The sequence below is a fragment of the Chrysochloris asiatica genome, unplaced genomic scaffold (assembly GCF_000296735.1).
Source record: "Chrysochloris asiatica unplaced genomic scaffold, ChrAsi1.0 scaffold00047, whole genome shotgun sequence".
In the NCBI taxonomy this organism is placed as follows: Eukaryota; Metazoa; Chordata; class Mammalia; order Afrosoricida; family Chrysochloridae; genus Chrysochloris; species Chrysochloris asiatica.
This window is the reverse complement of record NW_006408565.1, coordinates 10,134,821-10,145,483: the sequence shown is the minus strand read 5'-3', so window position 1 is coordinate 10,145,483 and position 10,663 is coordinate 10,134,821. Positions and strand designations below refer to the sequence as shown.

Genomic DNA, 10,663 nt, shown 5'->3' with positions numbered 1-10,663 from the left:
CATTCTGTGCCTGTTTTTCATTAAAGGGAGTATTAAATTAAAATAAGACGTAGTCTGATACGATTCTGAGCAAAAGTGAGGTTTCTGGCTCCATGGACTAGAACGAATGTCAGATTCTCAAAGGCCCCAGTGACCCAGAGCAGCTAGACTTGATTTGATTTTCATCTCTGAAGAGAACTTCCCCTGCAGGCAGTGTGTCCTCCAGCCCTAGAGCAACTTCTCACTATTGTTCCCTAGGGGTAGAAGAGGAGCACGGGCTGAGGGACCTGGCCAGGACAGGATGAAGTCCATGGGCCCAGGCAGACATACTCAGGTGCTTGTCTCTGCCTGGATCTTGCTCCACTTTGGCCAGGGGCTACAGGTCATAGCAAGAATGTCAAGGTTGACCTTTCCAGAGTGACCCATGAATTTGTGGAACAGAGCATGTCTTTCCTTTTGGAATTTCACAACAGCTTTTTGAAGACTTCAGAAAGGTGGTATTGGTACCCAGCTCTGTCAATTTCCCAAACTTAAGCCCTTTTCTTCTGGGGATGCCAATAATGCTTCCCAAGGCTATCTGGAAACTTGCTCTGGGGCTGAGGCTGAGGCTGAGGCTGGGTGGAGTACCCTGGCCATACCCTGGCCTCTAGCATCCTGTGGTCATTGCGATCTTCAGAGGTCTTCATCTAGATGAGACCACAGCCTAAGGAAAAGGGCTGGTTTAATGCTGGAACCAGAGTTAACAATTGGGTCCTGTGGTCAGTATCCCCAGGAACTAGCCTTTGTGTGACAGGAAACCAAGGGACTATAGGTAAAGTGGACATGAGGGACCCTGAACCTTCCAAATTGTTTAAGAACAAGCCCATAGACCTAACATGGTCACCTTGCTGAAAGGCTGGCATGTGCACAGAGCAGCTAAGTAGGATCCTCCTGAAGCTAGCTCGGCTCCAGTGCCCAAATAAGGGTGTCCTGGTACTGCCCCCAGGTTGACTTGCCAGTTTGAGGGCAACATTGCTAAGTTTCAGGTTCCCAGCTTCCAGGCCCAGAGCCCGAGTTACCCACTGAGTTCCTGGGCCTCTGAACCTCTGAAAGGACAATGACGCCACTTCGTTCCATGGTTGATGGCAAGACCAAGAGACCTTTTATCAGCACCAGGGGTTGTTAGGTGTCGTTGAGTTGGTTCCAACTCATAGCAACGCTGTATAGGGTTGCTGAGGAGCAGCTGGTGAATTTGAACCACCAACCTTGCAGTTCAGGCCCACTGCAGTCCAGTGCTGCTGCTGTGCCACACCACGACTCCAGGGGAGAGTAGAGGTGCAGAATTAGGCAGGGCAGCTGGCAAAGGCTCAGGAATTTGGGAGCTGAAGAGATGGCCAGAGGCACAGTAGCCTGCAGATGGTAGAATTGGCAGTACAGACAGGCCTGCCACAACTCAGCAGTGAGAAAGACCCTTTGTTAGGTACCAGCACTGCTTGACCTGCTATCTCCTGGAACTCTGACCCTGAGAGGAGCTTTAGCGATGTGTTCAGGAAGTGGCCAAGAGGAGTTCTTCCCAGATTTCAACCCACAACACTGAACCCAATTATGTCCTATTCTGTCTCCTGTTCTGGGCAGCAAACAGGACAGAAAGGACAGTGTCACAGCCGAGATGACAGGTGTACATCTGTTACTTTTGTACTTGAAACTGTGGTCTAGTTAGCATGTGGAATATCAGTCAAGAACCAAACTGTTCAAGTAGGCCATCTCTGATAACATGAGTAGGCACTGCCAACAGAATTCCATATAGAGGCCCTGCTAACCACCCAGCCCAATCTATGTAAGCTGCTGGGGGTACCCCACCCCCAAGGGAGGGAGATGTTTGCATGATTGGTTAGGGTGGCACTGGGGTCAAGTTAGGGTCTGATCCGGAAAGGTACTCTTCAAGTCATTGCTTCCCATGCTCCAGGCCACCTGAAGGACGTGGGCAGGAAGGAACAGGCCAAGTGGAGATGCATCAGGGATGTGGACACCAAGGCCCAGTGAAATGCATGTGATCCTAGAACCAGTCAGCCAAGGCAGAAAGTGGGCACTGCTTCTGGGCTCATGGCCTGGACGCACCCAAAGTGGGTCCTGGTCTCCCTTTTCGTTCTCTAGTTGTGCTGCTCCCAGAAGGGGCTGTGGCTGCTGGGCCTGGCAGGGGTTAGCAGTACACCTGGAGCAGGGGTGCCCCTGATGAGTCTGTGTCCGTGCCCTGGAAGGATGAATCGTGGCTGGCTGGGTACCCTAGGGGGAAAGGAGAGGAGGAAATAGGCTCAGATTGGGAAGAAGCTCATCCAGATCCATAGTTGGAGAGAAGCCTGCTGAGGAGAGCAAGATTTAAACACGGGTCATACTGATTCTTGGCTGTGTGATCTAGTCAGCTTTTTGATCTTTCTGAGCCCCAGTCTTCCCCTCTTTGAAAGGGTATCAACCCTACACCCAGGGAGGGGGTGGTTGTGAAGGCCAAGACAGCAGTACAAACCACACAAGATGCCTTTTTAGCACCAAATCCTGTGCTTTCCACCCCCAGCAATCTGGGCTTAAAGGGTGAGATCAAATCTTATTCAGTTTGCTGGTGCTGAGCACTTGACCACCTCTGGCTCTGAACCAGCCCCATGAATCCCCCCCCAACTGAACTGCTTAAAGCCAGATTGCAGGATCAGGTAGGAACCTGTGGCTGCTCAGCCCCCTTGTCCTTTTCTGTTCCATTCCTCACCCACCCCAGGAGGAAGGTGGGAGAAGGGCATGTGGGGGGGGCCCTTAGGGCAGTTCCCCCTCCTCTCTGCACTCCTCATCAGGTCAGGACCAGACCTGGGGCTCCATAGGGCCTCAGCTTCCTGGCGATGGCATCTGCGGTGGTCTCCTGGGAGATCTGCACTGTCAGTTCTAGGGAGGGAACAGATGGGGAGAAACAGTGGTCATTATCACCTCTTTTCAACCCTACCTCCACTCTGCCCCCAACCCAATGATGAAGGGACCACTCACCCCGGGCAGAGCTGGACAGAGACAATACTCAGTAGTAGGTACGTGTGGATGTGGTGGTTTGGGTTAGGCCAAATTTATATAGCTTCCTGGGCCTTAACCAGGCTAGGCCTGGAAACTACTCTGACAGGTGGAGAAGGAACGTGGAAGAGGGTTTGTTGGTGGGGAAAGGGCCTTGTCCTTTCTAGGGACAGCAGAGCTCCCAGGCTATGGATGCTCTTCTCAGCTTTTCCCAAAATAACTGGGAAGAACCAGAGTGAGATTGGGTTTGGGAGAGGAGGGATGCAGAGTTGAGAGAGAAAAGGTTAAGGAAGAGGAAGAAAGTAGGAATAGACTGGGGACTGGGCCCACAGTGGCCAAAGACCCCAGTATAACCCTCCCTTGGTCAGAGTCTCCTCCATTCTGCCCCAGTTCCATAGGGCCCCACGTACCATCCTGGCTGATGCCTGAGCCCACCATGGTCTCATGGCCGCTGTCAGGGGCAGCAGCAGTGGAGGCAGTGGCCCGGGTTGAGCGTCCCTCTATCGGCTGTGGGCGGGCACGGCTCTTTCGGGTACTGATGCGGATGATGCCACGGACCAAGCGGCCCTCAGCATCCTGCTCATCCAGATGGTAGTCCTGTGTGATGCTGCTAATGAGATCTGAGATCTTACTGGTTTTCTCCAGGAACACAGTGTCTGATGTGCACTTGGCCAGCTCATCAATCTGGTGTACGCTGAACAGCTCTGTCAGCTTCTTGAAAATGAGCACGTCGATCTCCCGGCTCGACATAGAGCCACTACCCATCTCCGGCAGGTCCAGGTCGGACTCATGGAAGGAGTAGTACTCCTCTGAGCCCCGGGAACTGCCAGCCAGGGTGCTAGGCAGGCTGTGCCTGGTGGGTGGGGGCTCAACCAGTAGTTCCTTACAGCAGGAGTCCGCATCAGGGGCTGACGAGGTGGTGTTTCGGTGGGGATATACAGGGATACCTTTGAGCTTGACGTCAGGGTAGCTGAAGCTACTGCCCATGGCTGACTTGAGCCGTTGGCTATCCCGCTGGCTGGGGGGTGCATGGTTGGGGCTGGGGGGCACCCCATTATGCTCCTTGGCCCAGCTGGCTTCGGCAGCTTCCTCAGCAGAGTCCCTGGCAGACAAGCAGGGACTGCAGCCCTGTACACAGGCTCCAAAGCGCTGAAGGCAATCCCGACAGCGGCGGAAGCAGAAGGCAGCCCGGCACCAGTCCCACACCCAGGATCGCCAGAGCAGGCAGCAGGCAGGGGGCTCGCTGGCCGCCTCAGCAGAGTCAGAGAAGAAGGTGAGGCTCTCAGGCCCATGACGGCCAGGGTCCTTGGGGTCTGGCTTGCGAGTGCGGCGGCTTGGTGGGGGTTGAGGTGGCTCATCATACACCTCTAGGCATTGTTCTGTTGGCCGCTCCCAGGGTCCCAAGCGGGGCGGCCCAGATAATGGGCGAGGGTGTCCGGGGCGGGGCATTGCTCACTGCATGGTTTGCTGCAGCTAAGCACCTGTGGGGAGAGACCTGGAAGACATCAGGATCAGAGGTCAGGGACAAACTCCGGGGCTGACCTAAGTTTCTAAGAGGCCTAGGATGTGGATGGGCCCAAGTATGCCCATAAATGCCAAACTATTGTTCTCCTCCCTCCCTAATGTGAACATCTCTGTGGGCTAACCCAGATTTCCAAAGTAAAATCTCCTGACATGCTACTTTCTGGGGAATGGTCTTCCCTGGTTCTTCCGTACTGTTAGTGAGCCCAGTACAGAACCTCTGAGACAGCTCAACAAGTGGCTTTCCCTATGAAATTTTTTGTTACGGACCCTGATCGTCAACTCTTTCTCTTCCTGTTCAAATCAGACACGGAATGCAACAGGCTCCCTGTCAGTATTTGTCTGGCTGAGACTTGCCTCCTATCAACATTTAACATTAAGTGCTATTTTGTTTCCTTTGATTAGACAAGAAAGCTGAGTCACAAAAGATACCTGTCTTTCCCTTTTTGACTTGGTTGCAAAGAAGCTCAGAGCTAATCTTCATTCATTTCATAAACACTAAACTTGGTCCCGTTTTAGGTCTGAAGAACCAAAATTAAATGAACAAAGTTCCAGCTCTTAATGATTCACACATGACTTTATAGGGAAAACTAGTAACATGAACATGCAGAATATATGAGACATTATGGGAGTAAATAAATCTACTGGAGGGAGTCATGGAAAATTATACAGCTGGCTGTTTGGGAGAGGACTTGAACACGTGAAGGTTTGGCAGGCAGTAACTATTCTTACTGAGATCTCAACCTCTTATCTTTTTGCTCCTAATTTAATGATAATAGGTTCCTGGGGCTGATAATATGTGAAGAACCTGGGACTGGGAGTCAGGATATCTGGGTTCTAATTCCAGCTCTGGCACTAATAGGCTATGTGCCTTGGACAAATCAATGCTAAAACAGGTTACCGCTCTCCTACCTAAATACCTTCCGGGCCCCCATGATGGCTACCTCCATTCCCTTCTATTTACTGCAGCCAATGGAAACTTAAAATACACAAGACATAAATCTAGAGAAACTCGGCAGACACCACCCTGATCAAGTGACCAAAGTTAACTAGCATCACCAATCATAGAACAAACTGACATCACGTGTTTCCTGATACAGTACACTAAGAAGGCGATATTTATTCCTGCCAAAAGCCTTACCTGAGTATAATCTTAAGAAAACATCAGACAAGTTGAAGGACATACAACTACATGAAATGTGTGATCCTGGACTGGCTCCTGGATCAGAAGAAGAAAACGGAATAATTTGGATAATTGGCAACATTTGAAAATAGACTCCAATACATCAATGTTACATTTTCTGAACTTGACTACTATGATTATATAAGATAATGTTCTTATTCTCAGGAAATACACAGCAGGATGTCAGCAACCTAACCTCAAATGATTAAAAATAATACGGTGTATGTGTAGAGAAAGAAAGAGAAGAGGGAGGGATGTTAACCACTGGTGAATTAAAATGATGGAAGATAAAGTTCTTTAACTATTCTTGCAATTCTTCAACCTACTCCCAAAATCCCATTAAGCACTCCTTCTCCAAGCATCTCCACAACCCCTACTTGGAATCTAGTTAGATGGGAGTCTCTCTTGTCCCCTACCCCAGCCTACTGCTGGGCTCTGTTAGCTGGGTTAGACTTATACTTATTGTTTGAGGAATAAGCCTGTCTCTCAAAGGACCATTACCCCAAAGGGCAGGGAGTGTGTCTGATTCCTTTCTGCCTCAATGCCTGGAACAGGGCTGGGTACAGCAGGTGCTTCAGGGGACTGACACAGCCTGTGTGACTTCAGGGGTAGATACAGGACCATTGGGTACAAAGAAAAAGGACTTAGCCTCCAGGCTAACCAGAGTGGGAATCATCCTCTAACAGAGGGTAGGGTGAGGGTGAGAGCCCATCTCCAAAGGTATGCAAACTGAACTGCAATAGGTAACTTAAAAGGCCTTTACAACCCAGAAAGGCAGTGGTTTGAGTAATGTGGGGATGGGTAGAGATGCATCCATGACCTCAGTGAACACATATTTACTGAGGGTCTGCTGAGGGCCAAACAGTCTTCTAAATTCTGTGGATGCAGTGATGAAACAAGACAGAATGTCCTACTCTCAAGAGCTTCCATTCCACCGACAGCTACCTTATTCTGTTGTTCTAGGGGTCTTGGTATGGCACTGTAGGATAAGCACTAGACTGTAAAATCGGTTTGAACCGCAAGGTCAATGGTTCAAACTCACCATCTGCTTCTCAGAAACCCTATACAGGGTGGCTATGAGTTGGAACTGACTCAACAGCACTTTAACAACAACAACAACAACATTGTTGTAAGTGCTTTAGAGGTGGTAACAACTCTATTGTAGACCTTTATAATTATTGTTATTGTATGACACTATAGGGTAAGCACTGGACTAAAAACCATCAGGTTGCTGGTTCAAACACACTAGCGCTCCTTGGAAACCCTATACAGGGTCAATTTTAGTTGGAACTGACTTGGTGAAACTTAACAACAACAACATACCGAGGCACAGAAAGATTAAATAACTTATCCAAAGTCATACATCTATTTATACCTAAGCAACCTGGTCCAGAGTCTTATCTACTCCTCTCATCTCTCAAAGGACCAAAGGATGAGGTGGGAGGAGGGAGGCAGCTGCCAGCTCCATGGAGAAGCCTGTGCCCAGGAGGGCCCACCTTGGGAGCCCTGAATGTTATGGGGTCAGGTCTGGATGAGGAGGGTGGGCAGATCTACACTGCTTCATCATACTGAGCTGTGGGAGACCTGGGTCAGAGCATCAAAGGGTTACTGATATTGGGCTAGGTCATCAGCTCCTTATGTGTTGGAGGTACTCTGGTAGCGTAGTGGTTACGAGTAGGGCTGCTAATCTCACAGTCAGCAGTTTGAAACTACCAGTGGTTCTGCAGGAGAAAGATGAGGCTTTCTGCTCCCCTAAAGATTTACATACAGCCTGGGAAATGCTGTACAGGGTCACTATGAGTTGGAACCAGCTCCATGGCACATAACCACCACCACTATGTGTTGTAGTTCTGGTATGTGGGAATCCTGATGGGGTGCTGCAGGTTAATGAGCTGGACTGCAAAGTCGGTGGTTCAAGCTCACCAGCTGCTCCTTGGAAACCCTATACAAAACTGGACGCCACTTAACAACACTACTATGCTCTAAATACTGTACTAAATATTAGGGAAACAGCAGCTTCTGAGTCAGACCCAGGCTTCAACCCAAGAGAACTTTTGCCTTATTTAATTATTTAACGAATGCCCTGTAGGTATAGCATCCCCACCTTACAGATCAGGAATCTGAAGCTCAAAGAGGTGGTGGGACTTGCGCAGAGCCTTTTAGTTGAAGGAACAGGGTTTGAACTGCTCTGTACCATACATCGGTAGTGGTACATTGAGGGGTAAAGGCTGGGCATAGCCTCAGCTCCCCCTTCCTTCTGTGCCTCGAAACCTCATGAAGCAAAACCCTGCCCACTGCTTTCAGGTTACATCTCCCCCTGCATGCATGCTGCTGTCCCACCTCCAAAATCCTAGTAACACTGCTCACTTGTTTTAGTAAGGTCAGGGTCCCTACGTCTGAGGTAAGATGAGAGACTGTGTGCAGGGCCTTAGCGCGGTGCTTGGCACTGGGAGAGGCTCAGTCACCGGCGCCCCAAGGCACCGCAAGGATCTTCCCAGGAGTCAGACGGTCCGGGGCGCGCCCTCCCCAGACTGCTCACTGATGCTCCCCCCCACTCCCTAGTACTTGCAAGCACGCACACACTCAGAGGTTTGTCTTCCCACCATCCTCTCTTCGCAGGGTCCCCAGACTTGCTCACCAAACCGCCGTTTCGTACGGCTCCAGGCACACGCACCCTCGGTCTCCTGCCCCAAAGGCTCAGCCCGATTCACCATCCACAGGCATCTAGTCCTGGCGACAAGAGAACCAAACTCCCGCAGTGTCGCAGGACGAGCTGAGCCCCTACTCCGGCACTGCCCTCGGCAAAGCACCACCCCTTCCAGCAGCAAGGGCCTCTGGCAGCGAGCAGACCCAGCCTCTCTCCCGCGCAACACGGTACCTCAGGGGGAGCACGGCCCCCTTACCCATCTGGACACCGCCCCACCCCCAGGCGGGCCTAGCTCCCGCCCCAAGCCAGCGCCGCCCTCCCGACGAACTCGGCTCCCCTTACCCCGCTCTGCCCCAGCGCCCGCTCAGGCCGCTGCCCGGCCCGGCCCGCGCACCCCGGAAGTGGGAGGATGGCCCGAGAGGAACGGGTCTTATGATTCTCCCAAATCAGAGCACCACCTCGGGGGTCTTCCCACACTAGCCCCGCCCTGGTACGCACTACCTCGGGTCCGCGCGGTGCTTACCTGTCCCACCAGGTGAGCCGCCTCTGGCCCGGTCCCTCCCCCCGCCCCCCTAACCGCTCACCTGGGGCCCAGGTGAGCGTCTCGCGGGAGCGCTGCACGGGCCGCCGCTGGGGACACACTTCTTGTCTCCGCGAAATGCCGTCGCGCACCTGGACCGAGGCCCCGCCTCCAGGGCTGGGCGGACCCGCCCCCGGATTGAAGAGCGGGGCCTGCAGACTCCGGAGCCTAACTTGGCTCGGTTCAGATGAGGCCTTGTGGAGCAGCGGCCTAGCCCTGATCCTCAGTCTTCTCGTCTGTTTAATGCACAAATGGCCCCAGCAGTCTCTGAGCGCCGGGGAAGCGCTGCTTGATTTTAAAGGCCCACCTCAAAGGGCATGCCTTCTGGGAAGCCTTCCCTGGCAGTGTCTGGTTTTGTTAAATTCTTGTAGAACGTTCGCTGCATGTCTTTGTCACAGTACTCACTACACTTGTTTTGTCTTCTGTCTTCTTCAGCGTGTGACCTTTAGGACAGAATCTGGTCTTGTTCCACTGTGTTCCTGGTGCCCAGTACAGGGCCTGGCACACAGCAAATAATGAATGGCGAGGCTGGGCTCTGGTTTCTTCCTTTGCCCAGCCCAAGGCCAAACTGGATGCCTGGATCCTGTACTCACTGGGCAGTTCACCTTTTCTTCTGTTTGGAAAATCTGCAGAAGTTGAAGGCGAGTTCCTCCCCTCTAGACTCAACGGCACTTACCATCAATAACAGGCTTTAAGCAGGATGGAGAACAGGCTTTAAGCGGGATGGAGGAAAGGTGGGGCTTGCAGCTTGGATAGGCACATCCCTGACAGAACCAACTTGCCCAAGCTGGCCACAATCATCGATCATGGGGGGCTCAGACTATTCTGGGTTCTGCTCCCAAATTTAATAATGTCAATAAAAAATGACTTTTAGGGAGTATCTCCAGGATCCATGCTGAAGTCTTTAAAGGTATCCTTTAATCCTTCTGCTAATATGTGAGGTGGGTCCAGTTTTGTCATTCCTATTTTATAAAAGAGAAAATTGAGGCTTAGTGGGGGAAATTATTTACTCAGGCAGTTGGCATATACCAACTTCTTTATCTATGGTAATAATAGTCCCTCTCTCCAACTACTAGTGTGGTGTCCCAGTTGGAGAGAGGGACTATTATCTTTGCAGCTAAGGAAGCCATGGTATTTTCAATAACCTCATATGCATGCGTAAGCTGGACAGTGAATAAGGAAGACTGTAGAAGAATTGATGCCTTTGAGTTATGGTGTTGGAGGAGAATATTGAAAGTACCATGGGCTGCCAAAAGAATAAACAGATCTGTGTTGGAAGAAGTGCAGCCAGAGTGCTCCTTGGTGGCCAAGATGGCCAAACTTCGTCTTTCATACTTCAGACATATTGTCAGGAGGAACCAGTTGCTGGAGAAGGATATCATGTTTGATAAGGTGGAAGGTCAGAGAAAAAGAGGAAGACCTCCAATGAGATGGATTGGCCAAGTGGCAGTATCGATGAACTCAAGTGTGGCAAAAGTAGTGAGGTTGGCCCAGGATCGAGCAGTGTTTCGTTCTGCTGTGCATAAGGTCGCTATGAGTCGGTGCAGACTCGATGGCACCTAACAACAACAACAACAAGGAAACCAACTTTATTTGAATTTGAATCATGGTGTTGGTGAAGAATATTGAAAGTACCATGGACTGTCAAAAGAACAAACAAATCTGTCTTGGAAGAAGTACAGCCGAATGCTCCTTGAAGGAGAGGAGGGTGGGACCTTGTTTCACATACTTT

The 10,663-nt window shown here is 51.0% G+C and overlaps 1 protein-coding gene across 1 annotated transcript; it reads right to left on the bottom strand.

Moving 5' to 3' along the window:
* Positions 1-2,158: 2,158 nt before the first annotated feature.
* Positions 2,159-8,937, bottom strand: LOC102837317 (chromosome unknown open reading frame, human C1orf172). The gene is made up of 4 exons (XM_006862247.1): positions 8,875-8,937; positions 3,411-4,481; positions 2,809-2,883; positions 2,159-2,241 (listed from the first exon to the last, which is right to left on the bottom strand). Exons 2-4 carry the CDS (start codon positions 4,447-4,449, stop codon positions 2,159-2,161), a joined length of 1,197 nt encoding a protein of 398 aa, XP_006862309.1. The 5' UTR covers positions 4,450-4,481; positions 8,875-8,937.
* Between the last annotated feature and the right edge of the window lie 1,726 nt (positions 8,938-10,663).